The sequence below is a fragment of the Akebia trifoliata genome, chromosome 3 (genome assembly GCF_017979445.1).
Source record: "Akebia trifoliata isolate Shusen 1 chromosome 3, ASM1797944v1, whole genome shotgun sequence".
In the NCBI taxonomy this organism is placed as follows: Eukaryota; Viridiplantae; Streptophyta; class Magnoliopsida; order Ranunculales; family Lardizabalaceae; genus Akebia; species Akebia trifoliata.
The window spans coordinates 45,354,885-45,377,179 of NC_141377.1; the positions used below are offsets into that span (position 1 = coordinate 45,354,885).

The following is a 22,295-nucleotide window of genomic DNA, read 5'->3' on the forward strand; positions in this document are numbered from 1 at the left end:
ACCGCTATAAATAGGTCAAATCTTTGGTGGGTAACTTGGTCGTAAATTTACATTCCATTTAGTCATTAAGAATTATTGGCAGTCCAGCGGGTGGGACTGAGTCCATCGCCCAATTCGCTAGAACAGGAGAAGCACGCACGCACGCATTAGGCGAGGACTGTGTAGAGGAGATTGAAGGGAGAGAGCACTCGATTCAGTAAGGAAAGCTAGGGTTTAGAGTTTCTACTAAGGACCAATTTGCAGAACTTCGAAGATCACTCGGGAGGAGCCATGGAGAGCGCCCTAGCAAATGCGTCTGCGATCACAGACCAGCGGCAAAAGATCGAACAGTACAAGCACATACTCTCATCCGTTCTCGCATCCAACGACATCACCCAAGCGAAGAAATTCATCGATCACAGTTAGAATTCATCTCTTTATCCAGTATTTTATTTTTAGTTCTGATGTCGAATTACTACTCGAAGACACGTTAATGGATTCATTCGTTCTCCTTGGGATTGCAGTGGTATCAGATGAAGTTCCATTGGTGGTGTCGCGACAGCTGTTGCAGACATTTGCGCAAGAGTTGGGGAGGTTGGAACCCGAGACCCAAAAGGAGAATGCGCATCACATCCTTACTCAGATTCAGCCTCGAGTTGTCTCATTCGAAGAGCAGGTTCGAACATCACATTCTTGGTTTTTCATCTCTCTAATCTAGAATTAACAGTTCATTATGGAGATATCATGTCCAGAGTACTTGTAACTGAATTGTTAATCTATCGACATGTTTTAATCAAATATTTTACTTTTCTGCGTTGGATTTGTGGCATTGTTTCTTAGTTGGATGAGTAGGAGATATTTGTAATTTCCCTTAAGAGCGTTAGTAAAGATCCATTTAGGTGTTCTTCGATTTAAATGATATCCTAGAAACAGTTCTATCGATTCAGAGAGGCCATTTTATATTTTGATATCATACCATCAGTTGGTTTATATTCTTATTCATTTCTATGTGAGAATTAAACTGGGGCATTGCATACATAAGCCACTTGTCTTTTAGTGGGCACGTTGGGGTTGGTGGTGGCCTGGTGCTAATTACTGAGTTGTCAACAAGCCCAAACATAATGTTGAGAAATAAATTTGCCCCACCAACCCCAACGTGCCCACTACAAGACAAGTGGCTCATATATGCAATATCCCATTTCTCTATGTCCTCTCAAGGTAGATCATCGGGTTTAAATTCAAATCGGGATGGTGCTTTTTCAGTTAAATCATTTTATCATTCCATAGCCTTTTCTTCATCCCAGGTTGGTTGGTTTTTATTTTATTTTTTATAAACTTTATTTTGTTTGTGTGGCTGACCTAGATAGGATTTGAACTGCAGACCATGTCGCCACTTGGCGTCTTAGTTTGTTTGATTTATGTTATAATTGTAAAGCTAGTGGCGAATCAGTCAATCATCTCTGAATCCATTATAAATTTGCTGTGACATTTGATCTCTCTTCAAATTGCTTTTCCGGTCAGTAATCGTTCCATAATCTGTGTTATCTTTAATTTAATCTTGGTAGTCCATCCACTTTTCTTTGAAGAAAAGATTCCTTTGGCATTTGGTTCCATTTGATTTTGTTTCGGCCTTATGGAAGGAGCGAAATAACTGCATATGTTGGGAAGGAGTTGGTCATGAAGTCATTATCAATATTCTTCATTTCAATTTTTTGTGTGTAACCAATTCAAGAAGTTTGAAAGGCTATTTTTTGTAGATTTCTTTTCAATTGGGAGTTTGATAGAAATGAGAGATTGTAGCTTTGTGGTTGAAATCACGCATTTGGTGATTTAGTTCATTTTGTTCTTTCAATTATTGCTTCTTCTTTTTTTCTCTTTTTATTTTTATGAGAAGGGGGTTTTCTCGACTTCTTTCTTTTCTGATAATATACCCTTTGGTAATAAAAAACAATCTTTCACTGTTTGTATTGATCGAAGATTCTACTCGATGAGAAATGCAACAGATTACAAGAAACTCAAAAACATCAATGGAATTCTTGTCATATTTTATTTTTCCTTGTATGTAACATGTTATAAGGAGTTCTTTAAAAACTGTCATGTCGAAGTTTCCACAAAATAATATTTGTCAAGAAACTATTGGAAGAATGTTTTTCAAGAAAGTACCTGCCCAGAAATCCTAGCTTTAGCGTCAGTTATCCAATCAACAATAATAATTCCCCTCCAATGTGTAGAAAATGCGTGTTATTATAGTTGGTAGAGATTTCTTTCCTGATATCTTCTGTAAAGTGAACTTATGCTTTAGTTTACAATGGAAATTTCACCTACTTGTGCTGCAGGTTTTGATTATTAGGGAAAAGCTTGCTGAGTTGTATGAGTCTGAGCAGCAGTGGTCAAAAGCAGCTCAGATGCTCAGTGGCATTGATTTGGACTCTGGAATCAGGTCAGCGAGTAAGCTTCTTGTTTTGTGTTACTCATGAGACCAGTTAGACTTCTTTTCATCCCTCTCAGAACCCTTGAAGTTCTAATCATCTTCTTTTTTTTTCTTTATTAGAATGCTTGATGAGACATACAAGCTGTCTAAATGTGTCCAAATTGCTCGCCTTTATCTAGAGGTACTTTATAACTTTGTTATCCAATTAGAAATTTTTGGATGGTGGAGATCTATTGTCTGAGTATTATCATCTACTACCAAGGTCTTATGTCACATGCATAGTGGGTCATGATCACCATTTGTGTGCTCCACCTAATTGGACCTGATTGGTTGATAACCATCTGATCAATATTCTTCTTTTCTTGAACCAAATTTTTTTTTTTTAAATTCTCCCGACCATACAAATAAATGGCAATAGATTGGATGGTTGCTGTTTGGTGTATACGAGTTGGGACTAATCAAATATGGATCTACTTAAATCTATATACATGTGTGTAGCTATTCTGATTGTAGATTATATTTGTGTTCTTAGTGTCAGAATTCAGAACTCTTTATCATCATCTATAAAAACACATATACATCTATGATTTCGGTCCTTTTTTGGGTATTGGTGAATCATATAAATTCGTGCTACATTAAGCCTTTTGCTTGCTTTATTTGACAGGATGATGATGCTGTAAATGCAGAGGCTTTTATTAATAAAGCGTCTTTCTTGGTTAGCAATAGCCAGCATGAAGTATTGAATTTACAGTACAAGGTGTATATTGTTACAAAGTCTGTTTGGAGAATCCCTTAAATGCCTTTTACAGTTGTGTGTTCTAGATTCTGAGCTGTTTTTATTTCACTATTTTCAGGTCTGTTACGCAAGAATCTTAGATTTAAAAAGAAAATTCTTGGAAGCTGCTCTTCGTTATTACGACATTTCCCAAATTGAGAAACGACAAATTGGAGATGAGTACGTATTCCAACAAAGTTTTGACTTTCTATTATTCCCCAAGGGGTTATTTTGAGGTCTTTGACGCTAATTATTGAACACTCCATACTGATGTTTCTCTAGTTTTTTATTAAATCATGACCAAGTATTATGGTGGAAGGCCCTATCTTTTTTTCTACTTTGTTCTTGTAATAAAATTTTTGGACCTGTCAAAGTGAAGCTAGTACTCTTTTAATAGTTTTGTTGAAAGGCAGTTTATTCTCCATCTTATTGCATTTGTGAGAAACCTTTAAGTTTTCATCTAAAATTCATTTATGAAAAACACCAATGAGAACAAAAATAACAAGTTTTGAATGGCACATAAAGAAACAAAGGACACAAATTCAGTCGATACGAACACTTGTCTGACTTGGCATCTCTATCAAGGAGAGTTCCCACAACCATCTCCTTCAGACCTCATCTTCCGCTCAAAACCTGAACCATAGTTCAGCAGCATGCAAACATTTCTAGCAGCCTGGTTTGTGGTTTCATCTCCCATGCTTAATCTGTCTCCCCAGGTTTTCCTCTTTTGTCCATCTCGCACTCTCTTGTTTGATCTCTTTCAAACACTTATAGTAACATTTAATCTCTCTCTTCCAATGTTATCTGTTGCATCGTAATATGCATTGTTGTGATGGACTATGTAACATAATAACTATGATGGGTGTAAGGTTGAATATGCCAAAAGTGTTTGCATTATATGATCTGAATTGCTCATATTTGATGACTTGTTTTTGATGGCCATCCAACTGATGGAAATGGCTTTATGTGTTTTTGAGGTGGGAATTCTCACCTCCAACCAAAAACATGAACTTCCTCATTGTGGTACTTCCAACTCAGCTATGTCAAGTGGTGCAACTTTGAAATTACTTCAAGTTGGAAGCATTTTACCCTGAAGGCTTTTATGACTTGTTAATTGGATTTTTATATGGTTTTTTGCATATTTTGAAAAGGGGCCGATTGTTTTTCCCATGCTAATTGGAAACAGACACCTCTCTCTCTCTCTCTCTCTCTCTCTCTCTCTCTCACACACACACACACACATGTGCATATGTATATTCACTGCCTTGCCTTTATTTGTATCTCAGGTTAATTGACGAGGATGCGTTGGAGCAAGCTCTAACAGCTGCTGTGACATGCACAATTCTGGCTGCTGCTGGCCCCCAACGCTCACGTGTTCTTGCCACTCTGTACAAGGTACCAACATTTTATTATAATTGAATATTAGCTTTCCATTCACAATCAATTTTATGATTTACTTCACTTCTCTGTATGTTGATTCACTTAAGAGTCTTTATTCACCATTTGGATCTTTGTAGTTACCATGTGTTGTTTCCTTAAATCTACTTTTTATCTGATATTCATTCACCCACAAATTTCAGTCTCCAGCTTTCAGTTGAATTGGCTTTACAGTGTGTACTTAGTTTGTAATCTAAGTAGATGATATGCATTGTTTCATGTGGCAATCTCTTGACTGAGATGTGTCTTTCCAGTGAGGTACTGGTATGATACCTGGGGAAATGTATCTTGTCAGAAACGACTTACGGAAACTTATTTAATTAAACACAATATTTTCTCATGTTGGAAGTAGTATTATTTGATTAAACAACTTATGTTTAGCTTACACATTAAAATAGCCTAGTTTGATTACCTTCATGTCTTTGTCTATCAAGACAAATTTCTTTTTCCTGATATATAGTTCTGTACTGTTCGAGAGGTCTCATTTCCTTACCAAAATATTGTAAACCTAAATTTCATGGATTACATTACTGTTTATTGTTCCATGTTTATGCATTATTGTTTTCATATCATTGTTTCAGTATTGTGCACTTCCCTGTAAATATTTCCCCTGCCTACACCAAAAGAGAAGCTTTTTATTCATCCTATATGCAGTGATTGCACATGACAGTTAAACTTCTGAATTCTGTAATTCTGTTGTTCAATTTAGTTTTTTTATGGAATATGAGTGTTTTGGGGTTGTATACATATCTTTTTTTTTTTTTAAAGATCAGGTCCAGAAGAGATATTTATATAATTTTATGAATACTAGATTTATATATCTCTGATCATGTCTTGTGAAAGAGTGATATTTACAATTGATCTTGTTTTCTTGAAACATTGGATTTCATTACCAGGATGAGCGGTGCTCAAAGTTGAAGATTTATCCAATATTGCAAAAGGTATTGCTTTTGTACACATTTTAAAATTATGTTTCTGCCAACTTCCATTCCAGAGTAGCTATCCTGCATGTTATGTAGGTTTCTTCTCCTTCTCCTACTAGTTCTACTATTACTATTCTTTCTGTTCATACTTATTTATGCTTTATCTTTATTTTTCTAGAAGTGCATTAACCTCATGAAATTTGACCAGGTGTATTTGGAGAGAATTTTGAGAAAACCAGAAATTGAAGCATTTGCTGAGGAACTGAAAGCACACCAGGTTCTTAGCAATATCTTTCATTTTAGTTGTTCTCCTTTTCAGCCTTCTCTTTTTGTTGAAAGCAAGAGACTGTGGGCTGTGCTGGGTTACCAGGTTTCATTGCTTGTCCCACTATTGGTCAGGCTTGGGCCTTAGACCTAGAGAGAATTGTACCTGATTTCGAAGCCTGCTATTTAATGAGCAGAACAGGCCTTACTGAAAATTTACGGGAAAATATGTTTATTACAACAGATTCCACTGGAGAAAACTTTAAATTTCTATAAATATTTCTTATTAAAGAAAATGTATAGGCTTGGGCTTTGGCCTGATGACGCTTTTGGGACAGGGCAGGTCTTGTAAGTGCATTACTGGATGGTGTGGGGTATGTGTTGTTCAGCCCTTGGCAGGCTTGGGCCTTGGCCTTAGGTACCTAGAAAGTCTTGGGCTAAGCCTACGCCTCTCCATGCCAAACCCATTGACAATGTGAATCCTCATTTATCTGTTATTGTCATGTTCTCTGTTTCCAACAGAAAGCACTTCTGCCAGACAATTTCACTGTGCTGGATCGTGCTATGATTGAGCATAATCTTCTGAGTGCAAGCAAACTTTACACAAACATAAGGTCAGCCATGTGATACAAATGCTATCTTGTTTTATTTTCCCCTTATGTTTATAGTAAATTAGTAATATATTCGTTACTGATCTTTTATGATTTCTCTCTTTGTTTGGTTATTGGTGTAGCTTTGACGAACTAGGCACTTTGCTGGGTATTGCTCCTCTAAAGGTACAATTTTTTTTTTCATAAGCTCAAAAGGTACAATTTTCACACTTCTATTGTGTAATTGCTTTAGTATCCATATCTAACTGTACTGTTTGTATTCCCTGCATGGTCATGTGAATGCAAGTTGTTAATTTTTGGATCCTTAACTCACTCCATCCCATGGTTCCCATGTTGTCAGATCATGGCACAGGCATGTATGGTACACATGTGTCAGATACTATTCAACCATGCCCTAGTACTTCATACTAAACCCTGTTCTCACCTGTTTGCTAGCCCAAAAAAAAGAAGATAAGAACCATAATATTAAAAAGTTTTATCATATTAACCATATAGTAGTATACTGATCATATTTAGCAATTTGACGGAAAAGTATGGTATAATAAAAGTTTGCATATAATCCAGGTTTGTAATTCAAAAATTTTGTACAAAGAAACAAATAGATAAAAAATTTGTATAGCTCATGAGTACAGCAGTCTTAAATACTTTAATTAAAAAATCCTTTAAAAGTTTTTCCATATAATACATTTTTTGAAAAGATAATAATAAACTAACTCAACCCATGATAATATATAATAATAGACAACAATTTATGTTCAACAGTTATAATGCCGCGGAAATTTTTTAATCAACCATCTAATTAACTAAATGCGGAAACAAAACCAGCAATAATGTCCAAAATCCAACATTAAATCTCAATGACATAAACTCATCCGCTTAACATAAACGACCCAATGAGTAAATAGTATTGAATATAACGACACACAGTGCCCTGACATAAGCCTCTTAAAATAGAAGACAAAAATATCCTAAACTGTAATACATCTCAAACTGAAGGAGGATGTTGCTCATCGATATGCTTCTCCTTAGGGACCTCCTCATAAATTGGTTCTTCCATAGCCGAGTAATCTAAAATGGTGAATGGTAGGGTGAGTAACAAGGAGTTATCCAACAAGAATCAACTGTTCTAACATCTTGTCACAACATGCAATGTTAAAGCATACTGAAGTTTAAATAATACGGGTTTTTATCACAATATATAACATTCGAATAAAGATTAAATGGAAAACAGTAAAGCAATTATAATAATTATCAATCTATCAATTCTATAATGTAAAGATGTTATCAGTTATATCATGTTTTGTAAAGTAATTACATTTATGTATCAACACACAATGAAGAAAATGCATAATACAAACACGGCGGTGTAATCGATAAGAGAGTTGAGGAATATGCCGATATAATTACTTCGGTTATGACAAATTGCTATTCCAATACTTAACCTTTAGTGTGGAATCGCACCGTTCGTATCTAATTTTGTGGTTGATCTAGCATACCACAATTGGGTGACCATTTATCTGGTCCAGACTGACTATTGACAAAGAACTTAATATTGAGTTTAACTAATGGTGAGATCGATCGTTTGACAAATACAGACACTTAGTGATCACTAACTACCCAGGAGAGACTCTTTGCGTCTAAGCTTATCAACCAATGCAGTGTGAACCTCGACTATCTATACACTATATAAAAATCACCTTTACACGTAAAGGTTCATCAGGAAATAAGAATAAAAGCTCCCGAATTTCACAAGTTGTGCAAAGTATCCCATAGTACCAAGGAGAAAAAAACCACAAGTGTTATTTTAGATTGACTTGCTGCTTCTGGAGATATAGCAATGCATCACTCTTTTTAGATTTTTTTAATCCTTTTCTAACAAATAATTTTTTTTTAATACATATATAATTTTTTTCTATTAAAAAATACAAAGCAATGGTAGTGCTCTCCAGTTGTGTCCACTTGTCAATCTATCCATTCATCACTCATATCTGAAGTGATCGTGGGAATGTGAGATATTATTTCCGTCCATTTATCTATCGAGTCCAACGTGGCATAGCCACTATATAAGACTAGAATCATTATCCCGTCAATCTGTCAAGAACATAAACTCTCTTTATCCATCCATCTATCTTTCTAAGTATCTATCAAGGTATATAATTTTTTTTCTAGAAAATATTTGTGATTCTAAGATATCAACTAATTTCACATGGTGGTCTTGGTTGAGTAGAAAATTCAGAAATCACGATAGAATGATAAATAGTTAAAACTGTGGAAAGTTGTGAAAATTTGGTAAGTGTCGAAAATGTCATTTTTTGAAGTTCTTCAAATGATAATAATTTTTTTTTTAAATGAAAGTTTTAAATAAGATATTAGATATCATATAATTTTTCTTACTTAGTTTCGAAGGGAAATTTAAGAAGTCAGGAACCCGAACACAGGTGCTGACACGTAGCATACAATGAATCTGACACATGATACAAGTGTCGACACATGGATCTGATGTTGACAAATTGCACATAATGAATCTGTGACATGGCATGAGTGTTGACACATGATTATGGTGTTAACACGTGGCACATAATGAATCTGACAAATGGCATATGTGTTAACACATGACATATAGTGAATTCGACACATGGCATAGGTGTTGACACATGATATATAATGAATCTGACACATGGTATATGTGTGGACACACAACACTGTGTTTGACACATAGAGAATGTGTTTGACACATAACGAACAAGGGTACTATATAGCGAACGTATTCGCTTTCAAACTCAATTTTTTAGCAAAGATTCCCAAAATAACTCGGTTTTTCATGGTATTTTGCGGTTTTCACTCAAACTTAATCAAGACATGTTTTCTCTTTAATAAGGTAATTTTTTTATATATAAACTTAATTAAAGACAAATCTACTGAATTAAAACATCAAATCATGATGGATTTCATATGAAAAATATATAAAATAAAAGAATTTCAACATATTGCTTTGACAATCAATTTTTCTCATAAAAAATAATAATGAAAAGGTAGAAGGGAAGTTTTCCTACTTGATTTGTGTTTTCTATGAAGTGATTTCGTTAATATCAGTTTCTAACACACTCCTTAATCGAAATCCCCAAATTTTGATTTTGTTCCCACCAAAATTGTTTGAATCAAATTAAAGATCTCGATGAGGCCAATCTTTTTCTCTTATTCACGGACTCTTGATTGTCGTTCTAATGTAGTTAGATCTTAACTTGAAAGTCGAGGATATATGAGAATGTTCTTGGCTATGTACTAGAGAAGGAAGGAGAGGAGAAAGTAAAGAGGAGCACATTTCTCTCTCCAAATCTTTGAAAGAGTTATTGATGCCCAAAAGGTGGATAAAGAACTAGAAGTGTATAAAAAAAAATGGAAAACGTTGATAATCACGATTGGAGAATTTACGATAATGAGGGTATAAGATTCAAGAAAAGACTTTGGGTTCCTTGTGACACATTGTGGAGGAAAGAGATCATGAATGACGCCCATAAGTCACAGTTCGATATTCATCCTGGCAGTACCAAGATGTCTCAAGACATGAAGAGAACTTTCTGGTAGTCAGGAATGAAGAACCGTATTGCTCAATATGTTGGTCGATGTATGACATGTCAACAGGTAAAAGCTAAACACAAGAGATTTGCAAGATTATTACAAACATTTCCTATTCCGAAATGGAAGTGGGAGCATGTAACTATGGATTTTGTTTGTGGGTTATCGAAGGCCAATGACAGGATCGATGCAGTATGGGTGATTGTAGATAGATTGACGAAATTAACTCACTTCTTACCTATTAAGATGACCTATACCGTCTATAGACCATGTAGAATTTATGCCTCAGAGATAGTTAAGTTACATGGAGTCCCAAGTCTCGATAGTATGTGATAGGGATCCACGTTTTACCTTTCAATTTTGGCAAAGTTTTCAAGTGGCATTCGGTACAAAGTTGAAGATGAGTACGACATTCCATTCATGGACTAACGGGCAATCAGAATGAGTTATTCAAATTTTGGAAGATATGTTGAGGACTTGTGTGTTGGATTTCAGAGGTAATTGAAAGAACCACTTGGTATTAATGGAGTTTGCGTACAACAATAGCTATCAATCCATCATAAGAATGACACCGTTTGAAGCACCTTATGGTATACCATGTAGATCACAAAACTGTTGAACTGAGGTTGGATATAGTATATTATTGGGACCAAAAATAGTTTCAGAAACTACTTAACATATAAGAATCATTAGAGAACGGTTGCGAGCAGCACAAAGTAGAAATAAGAGTTATGCTGATAATCGTAGACGATCATTAGAATTCAAAGTAGGTGATTTTGTATTCTTGAGGGTGTCTCCTAATAGAGGAATCGACATATTCGGGATAAAATGAAAATTGAAATTGAGGTATGTGGGACCATTTGAGATCTTGGTGAGGATTGGCGCAGTTGCATACAAGTTGGTGTTACCAGATCAATTGAAAAAAGTTCATAATGTATTTTATGTGTCAATGCTAACGAAGTACGAGCTAGATCCATCTCATGTGATAGATTGGCAATCTTTAAATTTGGAAGAAGATATATCGAACAAAGAAGGGCCAGTGCAAATTCTCGATTATAAAGAGAAGATGTTGAGATTACAAGTCATCCCATTAGTGAAAGTGCTTTAGAATAACCACAATGTCGAAGAAGCTACTTGGGAAAAAGAAACTGATATGAGAGCCCAATATCCAGATTTATTTTCCAATTGATGTACATTTTAATTTCGAGGACGAAATTCTCTTTAGTAGGGGAGGTTGTAATGTCTTGATCAAGATAGTTTAGATTATAGATATATGAAAATCGGAGTTCAAACAAAGAATTAGTATGTGTCTCAATAAGCATGCAAACAACCCATCAAAATATAAGCTTTTTATATAAGTTGTTTCAGCAAAATCCAAGGACACTATTAGATTCGTATCAAAAAATATTTTCCTTCTCATTCGTTCTCCAGCACATGACCAAGAACATTCCTATATATCCTAGACTTTCAAGTTCCAATCTAACCACATTACAACGAAAATCAAGAGTCCGTGAAGAAGAAAAAATAGTGGCCTCGTTGAGATCGCTTTATAGTAAATCGCAAATCAATGAGTGTGTTAGAAGTCGATCTTAACAAAATCACTTCATAGAAGACGCAAATTAAGTAGGTAAACTTTCAGTCTACCCTTTAATTACTATTTTTCATAATAAAAATTGATTGTCAAACCAATATATTGAAATTCTTTTATTTAAGATATTTTTCATATGAATTTCATGTAGGATTTGGTGTTTTAATTCAATAATTTTGTTTCTAATTAAGTTTAAATGGATTGTTTTCACCTTATTTGAGAAAAAACATGTCTTGATTAGGCTTTAGAGTGAAAATTGTAAAATACCATAAAAAATTGAGTCATTTTAGGAATCTTTATTGAAAAATTGAGTTTGAAAACGAATGCGCTCGTTATGTAGTACCCTTGTTTGCTATGTGCCAGACACAACGTTCGTTATGTGTTAGACACGTTTGCTACATGTCATGTGTCAGATTCGCTATATATGATGTGTCAACACCTATCCCATGTGTCAGATTTGCTGTATGCCATGTGTTAGCACCTGTGTCCGTGTTCTCGACTTCTTAAATTTCCCTTCAAAACTAAGTAATAAAAATTATAAGATATTTAAGTCTTTCATTTATAAAAAAAATTGTTTTGTCATTTGAAGAACTTTGAAAACTGACATTTTGGACACTTAAACCAAATTTTCACGGCTTTTAACTATTTACTATTCTGTCGTGATTTCCGAGTTTTCTACTCAGTCAAGATCACCATGTGAAATCGGTTAATATTTTAGAATCACAAACTTTTTCTAGAAAAAAACAATACTTTGATTGATACCTAGAAAGATAGATGATTGATCGATGGATGGATAAAGAGAGCTTATGTTCTTGACTGATTGATGGGTCAGTGACTCCAGTCTTATACAGTGGTTATGCCACATCGGACTCGATAGATAAATTGATGAAAATAATATCACGTTCCCACGACCACGTGAGATATGAGTGATGGATGGATTGACATATAGACAATGATTCCAGTCTTATTCTCCTTTTTTCTCAATTAATTTGATTGTACCGTTAAAAAACCTTCCAAGTTTGGGCTCAAACAAGTGCAATAGGTGGTCCCATTATCATGTTGACACCTATAACCATGTCTAGGTATCATAGATCACACTATAATGAATCACTGAATAATAATTTGATTTTATTTGTAAATTCTTTACAAGTTGGTTTCTTGTGCTAATTTGTTATAGTTTAAGATGGGGAATACTTTGTGAAATGGTTTGGTTTTCCGCTTGCGGGTGGGGCCAAGACCAAGTTGGATTGCTTGATCAAATTGGTATCACCAAGAGGTGGATTAAGATCTAAGTGTGATCTTGGAAATCCCATTGGATTAGCTTAAGTGGTCCTGGCTCATGGTCTTCATCTTGATTTCGGCTCATCATGGCTTAAGTCACCTCTGATTTGGCCATGGATGACCTAGGTCCTTAAATTGAAACCTAAAACCATGAGAGGTGGTGTAGAAGAAAAGTTTCTATGGATGGTTATTGCTAATGTTGTAGCGTTGCAAAAAATATACATAACTCGTGTATTGAAATCTTCTCTTTCTTTTGAATTTGAAGGGTTGCAAGTTTTTTTTTTTGGATTTGAGCGTATAACTGTTATTACAAGAAGATTGGTATCATAGCTAGACTTCAGAAAATCATCATTGGATAAAAGTGTCATTTGGCCTTTGGGGGAAACAAATTACACTTCAATAGATTTTAATAAGTGAGTATTTGGTGTGAGGAACAAGACAATTAGTAGGCGTTTGGATAGGACTCCTTGGCTACTTCTGACTCTTGCGGGGAGTTAGAAGTCGTTTGGATGCATTTGTATGAACTACTCCTTCGAAGAGTTACTCCACGCAAGAGCAAAAAATTACTCTTTATGAAGAAGTCAAGAAAACCTATTTCTCAAAACTCTTCTTGCGGGGAGTTAAAATCTAACGGTTCGTTTTACCAAAATACTCCTAACTTTATTAATTTTCTATGAAAATATTTCTAATTCATTTGCCCTTAAATCAAATAAAAGAAACATTTATTAATATTAAATTATTTTTTTTAATTTTGAGTATAATAGATTTAAACACATTATATTAATATTTAATATTTAAAATATTATATTATATTATATTAATATTTATAGTTAAACACATTATATTAATATTTAATATTTAAAATATTATATTATATTATATTAATATTTATTATATTATATTATATTAATATTTATTATATTATATTATATTAATATTTATAGTTAAAATGTCAAAAATAATATAGTTTGAAGGCATATTATGACACTAAAAGACAGTCTGTCAATTTTTTTTTAAATTTTGAGTATAATGGATTTAAACACATTATATTAATATTTAATATTTAAAATATTATATTATATTATAATAATATTTATTATATTATATTATATTAATATTTATAGTTAAAATGTAAAAAACAATATAGTTTGAAGGCATATTATGACACTAAAAGACAGTCTGTCAATTTTTTTTTTAAATATTATGTCATATTTTGTCAAAAACAGTCAGTCAAATTTTTTTTAAAATTTTAAGTATAATGGATTTAAACATATTATATTAATATTTATTATATTATATTATATTAATATTTATAGTTAAAATGTCAAAAACAGTATAGTTTGAAGGCATATTATGACACTAAAAGATAAAAAACAGTAACTGGTATAATATAAGGGTATTTTGGTCTTTTTTCTAGAAGTCATGAGAAGTCAGTATGGTTCCCAAACAGACTTCCAGCACAAAAGTACTTCTGCCAGTACTTCATAGAATTGATTGCCAAACGCCATTTCTGCACAGAATTACTTTTCCAACTCCTCCATAGAGTACTTTAGCTTCTGTTCTTTGGAAAAGTAGTTCTGCTCCTGGTATCCAAACAGGCCCTTAGTTTCTACCTCTAACAAGATGTGTTGGAACATTGTAATATGTGTTGGGTTTGATTTCTTGCTATCTTTGGTTTGTGTGGATTTCTTTATGCATCAAAATGGCAAAATGGTCCCTACTTCTTTCATAAATCTCAAAAGTCCCTAAAATTCATATATGGCCCCAGCACCTAAATTGGGCTTGGCAACTGGGAATGGCCTTGTATAGATTGTCTTGGGTTTTTTTGGCTAATTAAACTTATGCTTCAAACATAACCAATTGATCTATAGCAAGTAGTAGGCCCACATGCCTAGTAAGATGGGTTATCCCATAATCTAGCCAACTAATCCATGGATCCCGAATGGATGGGGCCCATAGCAATCCATAAAATCATATACATTAGAATTTAACCAGTTTGACCTGTAAACCAATTAACTTAGGGGCATAATTGAAAAGTCACTCCACTCTATACTTATAAATACCAAAGCTTTGGCCATTTGGGAGGAGGGCGTGGGGGGGAGGGGGATCATTTTATCTACAAAAGACTAAGCTCACAAGACCTTTTTTTACATATACAATACATCTTCTAGAGAAGGACAAGTTCTGAAACCTATCCAAAAAAAAAAGGACAAGTTCTGAAGCCCTTCTTTGGAATCTGGTTCATTTTCGCTTAGAAGACCTAAGCTCCCCCATTAGGCGAAATATTTTTCACAAGCCCTCTTCCATAAAATAAGCAAAACTCTCCAATATAACACTTGGACTCCATCCTTTAGGGAAGAATAAGCCTAAAGGTTTTTCTTCAGAAGTAAAGTCTCATTCTCAGTTGATCACGATCAAACCCAGAGAGGAAAAAAAAGCCTCTACATAGCCTCCAAAGAAGATCAAGCCTAATAGCTCTATTAGTTTTGGGCTGTGTTTGAAGGATTTTGGTCATCTTATGCATGTTCCTAATTTTTAGTGACCCCTTTCAAAATTTATACTGATTAGGTTTTTTGGATTTTTGTTTGCCATTGGAATTTGAGGGGCTAGCGGTTTGTTTCATAGGAAGGAATATGATGTACAAGTTTTTTTTTTATCTGAAATGAGATTGTATCTGTTCTAGTAGGAAGCTTTTTTAACAGGTAATCCTAGATATCTTTTACAATAGGAAATTCTTTTTGGGTTAAAATGGGCTTTGAGGGGAATACATGGTATGTCAGTCGGTCTCAATCAGTATGTGAGGTTTAGAGTGGGGGAGAAGAGCAGGCTGATTTGTTTCTAGCAGGATGTGCACAGGGACAAAGTAGTTTGTCACTTAGTCTTTGCATTTTCATCATTTTTGAAAAGTCGGTTAAGGGTTGTTATGTCCGATGTGGGCAATTAATTTGAAACACAAAAAAAAAAAAAAAAAGGAGCTGGAGCCATGTTGCATGGACTATTATAAAAGGGTGAAGTCACTGTTTCGTATATTTGTCAAATTCCTATAGGCCACAAACTTCAGTGAACCACACTTCCATTTATCATAGATTTTGGGGTGTCCTTACAAAATACCCCTTTTGAAATATCTTTCTTATATTTTATTGTCTTAACTTTTTTCAATCAATTTGTGGTTTCTTTGTTAACTAAATAATGGACTTTCCTCAGGTGTTTGTACTGTTCTTGGAAAAGTTTATTACTTTTGAATGCTGAGATGTACTTTTATCAAAGTTTTTATTTTTCCTAGTGTTGGTTAATTTATCTGCAGTTTGCACAGATTTCTTCAATCTTGTTGATGCTTAACATCACCTTCTCTCTTTCTCCACTTTTAACAAGATGCAGCATCTTTGTCCAAAGTGAAAATGATCTGAAGTTCTCTTGAAACCATTACCTGTTTATTTGCAGGCTGAGAAGATAGCCTCAAGAATGATATATGAGGATAGAATGAGGGGATCAATTGATCAGGTATGGCTAACCACTAATGTAGAATCCATTGATTTTTTGCTTGGCTAGACTAATGTCTTCCAATTAGAAAAGTTGCTTCCACACTTTATGGGGACCTGTTTTGAGTTGCTGAACCGTCAAATTTTTTTTTTAAACCACGGCTGCTCAGTTTAGCATTTAATCTCAATTGGGACTTGCTGACGTAGCTTCTGCGTTCTCATCTCTTAGGACTGACTTTGGGAAGCCTTGCTCCTAACTTGCTACCATATAACCACCAACTTTAAGTTTTCCTGTTGTTGCTATGGTTCAGACTGCTATTGCATGAAAGGATGCATTTGAACATTTTGTGTTTCAGGTAGAGGCTTTCATACATTTTGAAGATGACTCTGAAGAGCTACAACAATGGGATCAGCAGGTAATTCCCTTCTCAATTATTACTATTTCTCGTTCCTGACAATTTATTGGTGTTGAAATGTCTTGGATGTCATCAAATTGTGAAACACAATTTCTAAAGACACCATATATGATCTTCCAGCAGCATAGCAATGTACTTGGGACTTGCAAGGGTAGGGCAGGGGTCCATCATTTGATGGGTTGCTCCTGTTGATCTGCTAGGCCAAATTTTATCTTATCATATCCCAACTGTTAAAGAATATCAGATAGGAAGCATGTTATAAGATTTATTACGATATACCAAATTATGATTTTATAAAGATTGGGACTAGATTACATTGAAGATTGGGATTAGTTTTGTTAGGATAGAGTTTAGGGAAAATTACTAAAAAAGGGTTAAATATTTTAATATTTACTAAAATGAATCTATTTTTTCAAATATTAACAAAAACAAATTAAGTCATTGGAAAGTCCAGCGTTTTAATGTGTTAAAATACATTGCTCTACCAAAAATTCCCTCTGAATGCTTAAAACACTGGACTGTCCAGCATCGTAATAACTTGTTTTAACACCCCAGCAATTTAGCCTCCATTTAAAACGCTGGACGGTCCAGTGAGATACTAAAATGCTGGACTGTCCAGCGACTTAGTTCGTTTTTGGTAATTTAAAAAAAAAATAGATTCTTTTTTTCTAGATAATAAAATATTTAACCCTCTTTTAGTAATTTTCCCTTGAGTTTATATCTAGTTAAGATTAATTTTCTATATAAACCCTATCAGGGTTCCTGTTGTTATTCATCGCCTAGATGCATGTGCATGCATGCGTGCACCGTTTCTTAGTTTTGTAGTCTAACACTGTAAATCTTTCAGATTGTGGGGCTGTGCCAAGCACTTAATGATGTTCTAGACAGCATGGCAACAAAGGGCCTGTCAATTCCTGTTTGAATTACTCATTTAAGGCACTCTGTTGGAGATCCATTGAAGCAGTAAATATGCTTTTATGAGATTGTGCCTCAAACGAATGTGAATGTGTGAACACTTGTATTTTCTTTTTGTAGTAGATTCTGTTTTGCTTAGTTTATTCATCTGGATGAAGTTGATCATTTTTTGTCATAGTGTCGTCATGTTTAGTGACTTGGGACTCTTGAATCTCCACCTCCAGTTGAAATCTGTCATTCTTTGCCCACTTTTACACACCATGATCAATCTCCCTCCAAGATGAAAAGAGGAAGACTGCTATTATTAAAGAGTTGTGCTAAAGTGACCTCAAGCTGGAACCTCATGTTGCACTTCTTGACGTTAAAGTGGATAGGAACCATAGATGCATTTTCACTCATATCTTGATGAAAAGCATCTATGGTTTTCATACACTTTCACATCAATACGTGCGATATGAGGTTCCAGCCTGAGGTCACTTCAGCATTATTCTATTAAAAATTCTGATTTTAAGATACCTTAACGTTGGCAAGGCCTAGTTTGCTATAATTTTTTTCTTTCTTTCTTACTTTGTTAGTCTTTCTCCAGAAAGTGGGTATATGGTAGAAGAAACCTGGGATTTGGTCTTGTTTACCTCTCTCCTGTATGCAGGCAAATTGGTCATGAAACAAATCCAATGTTTATGTCCGACGTGTGTTCGTGACCAACACCCTTGGGTTTCCTCGAACAAATTAACCTTTAATAAGTCACTCTCTTTGTAACAAACCGAAGCAGCACAAATCAAGCAAATAAAAACGTTTTCTATTTTTTTATTCAATTCTTGCCCATTGGGTTTAATTTTAGAACCCGAGTTTGATGAGTATAGTATATGGTGGGTGCACTGACTATGAATATGATCAAGGGGGGCATTTTCTATCTGAATTGACCAAATAACCCTCACCTTCATCACGAAGTACATGCAATTATTGTTTTCCTTCAACAAGGGTATTTGTGTCAAAGAGCAAATTGGTCGGTAGTTGTGGTTAATTGGAACAATAATACGAATCTCCAGAATTATCTTCACTGTCTCGACGATTGAGATTTGAGAAAGAAATCTGAAACCTCAGGTCGGGGCTTTTTCTTGCTAAGTAAATAGGGTCATTTTCGTCCTAACAAAATTCAAGAAAACATTCAAAATGTAACGATTAACGAACTCTCTAACTGCTCTTCAGCCCGACTCAATCCGGCTATAAATTCCCTCTTGGCCAGTTCTCCTCTCTCTCTCTCTCTGAGTTTTCTCATCCAAGAATTCATGAAGCTTCACCTGCAACTCAGCCTTTTCACCATCACAATAATCGCCGCATTCTGCATCTCAAGAACGAGCGCCAATGTCGCCATGGAAGCTTCAGTTTCAGGATCTTCAGCAATCCTATCTCCCGTTTCTCCTCCATGGCAAGAACTTCAAAATAGTTTGAGTCCAATAGCAATGCTTGAGTCAATCTTAACAAATCTTGGTTTCCAAGAACTGGCCATGGTGGCTCCCTCCCTCTTTGATTCTTCATACACGACCTGGAGCGGTCCTTCAACAATATTCGCACCAACTGATGCGTCAATCCGAAGGTGCGGCAGTTCTTGCTCTGTATCTCAACTCCTTCGCGAACACATCGTTCCAGGATTATTCTCCATCAATTACCTCCGCAAGATCTCCTTCGGGACCAAGCTTCAGACGATGAGCCCAAACCGATGCATCACAGTCACTTCTGCCTTCAACACCAACATCAACGCCAAGATAATCTTCATAGGAGGTGTAGAGATCTCACATCCTGATCTCTTCAACAATGGCCTTATCATTGTTCATCGCCTCCAAGGTTTCATCTCACCACTCTCGCCTTTCTCCTGTAATCTCGAGAGGATGACCTCTCTATCCTTCCCTCCCCAATCCTCTGTCTCCGATCGCTCCACCACTAAATCTCTCCCTCCTCCTTCCTCTGCTATCATGCCCTTGATGCTAAGAGACGCCATGCTTCGCCTTCACAACAATGGCTTCAGCATCCTCTCTCATGCGTTGAGAGTGAAGTATGGAGAGCTAATGAACCTCCAGAATATGACGCTTTTCGCTCTGGATGACGCATCGATCTTCTCCGGAGGCTACGCGTACCTCAGTAACTTCAGATTCCATATCGTACCGAATCGGTTATTGATGAACACTGATCTGGTAAGGCTTCCAGAAGGAACGAAGTTGGTTACACTGGAGCGCGACCAGACACTAGTGGTTACAGCTGCAGGAGGAGGATCGCAGATGAGGATAAATTACGTACAGATCAAGACACCTGATGTGATGTACAACCTCAAGATCGTGGTCCACAGCGTGTACTTGCCTTTCCCGCCTATTCATCCTGCGTCAGCAGATTACGGGAGCATGATCGGAGGGTCTTCGATGTATAACTCTGATGCCGCGATGGGGCATGGAGAGAGATTTCTGGCAAGAGAGGCTAACGCGCCAATGTAGGATAAAATACTAAACGGACTTCGTACAACACTGAGTTGACGAGGCAGTACGTACAGAACCATAGATGATTTTCCTAGAGATACAAGTAGAAAAAGTTATGTTTTGTGTAGAATTTACATGGATGGAATCGTGGAAGATTACATTAGTCTCAAAATGTTACCACTGAGTGTAGTGCTACTAAACAAAGGCAAGCATTTGTTCTCTTTCTCCTTTTTCGTTTTTTTGTTTTTTTGTTTTTTTAGAGTCGTGCTGGGGGCAAGCATTTGTTCTCTATCTCCATTTATTTATTATTTTTTCTTTTAGAGTCGTGCTGGGGTGACATAAGATTTACTGTGATTCTCACAATTCTGATGTGGACATGCATACTGTAAATGGTTTTTACTGGTGGAAACACATCTATGGTTATATGCACATCCCATGTTAGACTTGTGAGAATCACAGTAAATTCTTTTTGTCATTTCAGCATTTTTCTTTTCTTTTTTTAAGGTGTTTTTAGCTGATTTGATCTTGAACTTTCTGTTTAGATTAGAATGATTGAAATTTTGTCAAAAATTTGTTGAAATTCTGAATAGGTAGGCTGGATTTTTTTGTTAATTTTTGAAGCCCATGTAGTATTGGGCCAGTCCAAATCAGCCCTTACCTGTTGACAGCCCTTTCTATAGGGCGAGTTCTTTAATGAGCCCTATCAATATTTGGCTCTTTCTATGGTAAGTGGATCTGCATACCAAAATGAGACTCACTGATGAAAACGGTTCAAATCAAATGGCTACAAAATCATCAATTTGGCCATTTTTTGGTTCTTAGTCGTGGGGTCAATGACTATTCCATGATGTTGCTTGTTATCAACGTTGATTGTGTTACAATCCTAATTTTAAGGTGCACTAAAATGGAAAGATTAGGAATTTTTCAAATAAAACATTATTACCAGTCAACTGTATTATGTGGAAAATAATATAGAATGGATAAGTTTTTGTACCAAGAGATCTTCCAATGCATTTGACTACAAAAACTATCTTCATCCAAATATTATTTCAAAGCTTTGGGTACATGGAAAATATGTAAGCAATTACCACTTAGAGATTTTTGGCGAGCATAATCACTAATAGTTGTGATAGAATCTACACTTTGCTGGATTTTTAGACGACGACGGTGAATTTTCATTTTCCATTTATAAAAGGAAAATGCTGGAATGACACAAACAGTCACTCAAAGGTGATAAAAATGATGGGGTGGCGCGCACATAACCGAAGATGCTTTTTTACTTGTACCTCGCGGAAAAGCATCTCCGGTAATGTGCACAACACATCATTTTGTCTCCTTTGTGTCAATCCAGTGCGACTCAAAATCACTAATGCTGAGGTGACGTGGGATGTGCACATAACTGTAGATGTGTTTCCTCGCAATACAAGTAAAAATCATCTATGGTTACGTGCGCATCTCCACGTCAGAATTGTGAGAATCGCAGTAAATCCTGTGTCAACCAAGCACAACTCTTTGAAAATGGGGCCTTTTATTATAAAATACAGTGAGTCGTATGTGCAAACGCACCTTTTTTTTTTTTTTTTTTCAATTTTAAAGAAAGATAGTATTTCTAAAAAAGTATAAATATCTATATTTTAGCCATGTGATTTTCAACCATGAAAATCCCACACTATTTAAAATTAGAAGTTGTCACCATTCATTAGTTCCTAAGATGTGAATGGTCACCTAAAATCATTTTTTATTTTAAAAATAAGTCTTGAATTTTTTTTTTACTTGAAAAAATCACTCAATCTATACTCAGTTAGCATGGCAAGTGCATAGAACTATAGATCTTTTCCTTTGGTATATATAAGGAAAAAGTCTACAGTTATGTGCACTTGCCGCATCAACCGAATACAGGCTGATCTTTATTTTTTCCAAATCATATTTTATCATTGGTCTTTAAAAATACCTTTCAAAGAAAGTTGACTCTCGTGGTCAAATTATAAAGATTTGTGACCCCCATCATTAAGATGATTGTCCTAATAAACTTGGAAAATTTGGAAAGTTTTAGAAATTTAGATTTTTTGAAAGAAGGGATAAGATAAAGGTGTAAAATGAATCTCCTTGATTTTGGACCTAGGCCTTAGATTGATCCCAATAGTGTGGGAAA

At 35.2% G+C, this 22,295-nt stretch overlaps 2 protein-coding genes across 2 annotated transcripts; both read left to right on the forward strand.

The window, feature by feature from the left end:
* Positions 1–33: 33 nt before the first annotated feature.
* COP8 (Proteasome component (PCI) domain protein) lies at positions 34–17,840 on the forward strand. Its single transcript, XM_086435820.1, has 14 exons — positions 34–400; positions 504–655; positions 2,316–2,419; positions 2,531–2,591; positions 3,075–3,167; positions 3,265–3,365; positions 4,472–4,580; positions 5,519–5,563; positions 5,754–5,822; positions 6,332–6,423; positions 6,543–6,585; positions 16,307–16,366; positions 16,701–16,760; positions 17,608–17,840. The coding sequence occupies exons 1-14, from the start codon at positions 271–273 to the stop codon at positions 17,680–17,682; spliced, it is 1,194 nt and encodes a 397-aa protein (XP_086291946.1). The 5' UTR covers positions 34–270; the 3' UTR covers positions 17,683–17,840.
* Positions 17,841–17,975: 135 nt separating this feature from the next.
* Positions 17,976–20,412, forward strand: LOC147407317 (uncharacterized). Its single transcript, XM_086435819.1, has one exon. The coding sequence runs from the start codon at positions 18,965–18,967 to the stop codon at positions 20,159–20,161; it is 1,197 nt and encodes a 398-aa protein (XP_086291945.1). The 5' UTR covers positions 17,976–18,964; the 3' UTR covers positions 20,162–20,412.
* The last annotated feature ends 1,883 nt before the right edge of the window (positions 20,413–22,295 follow it).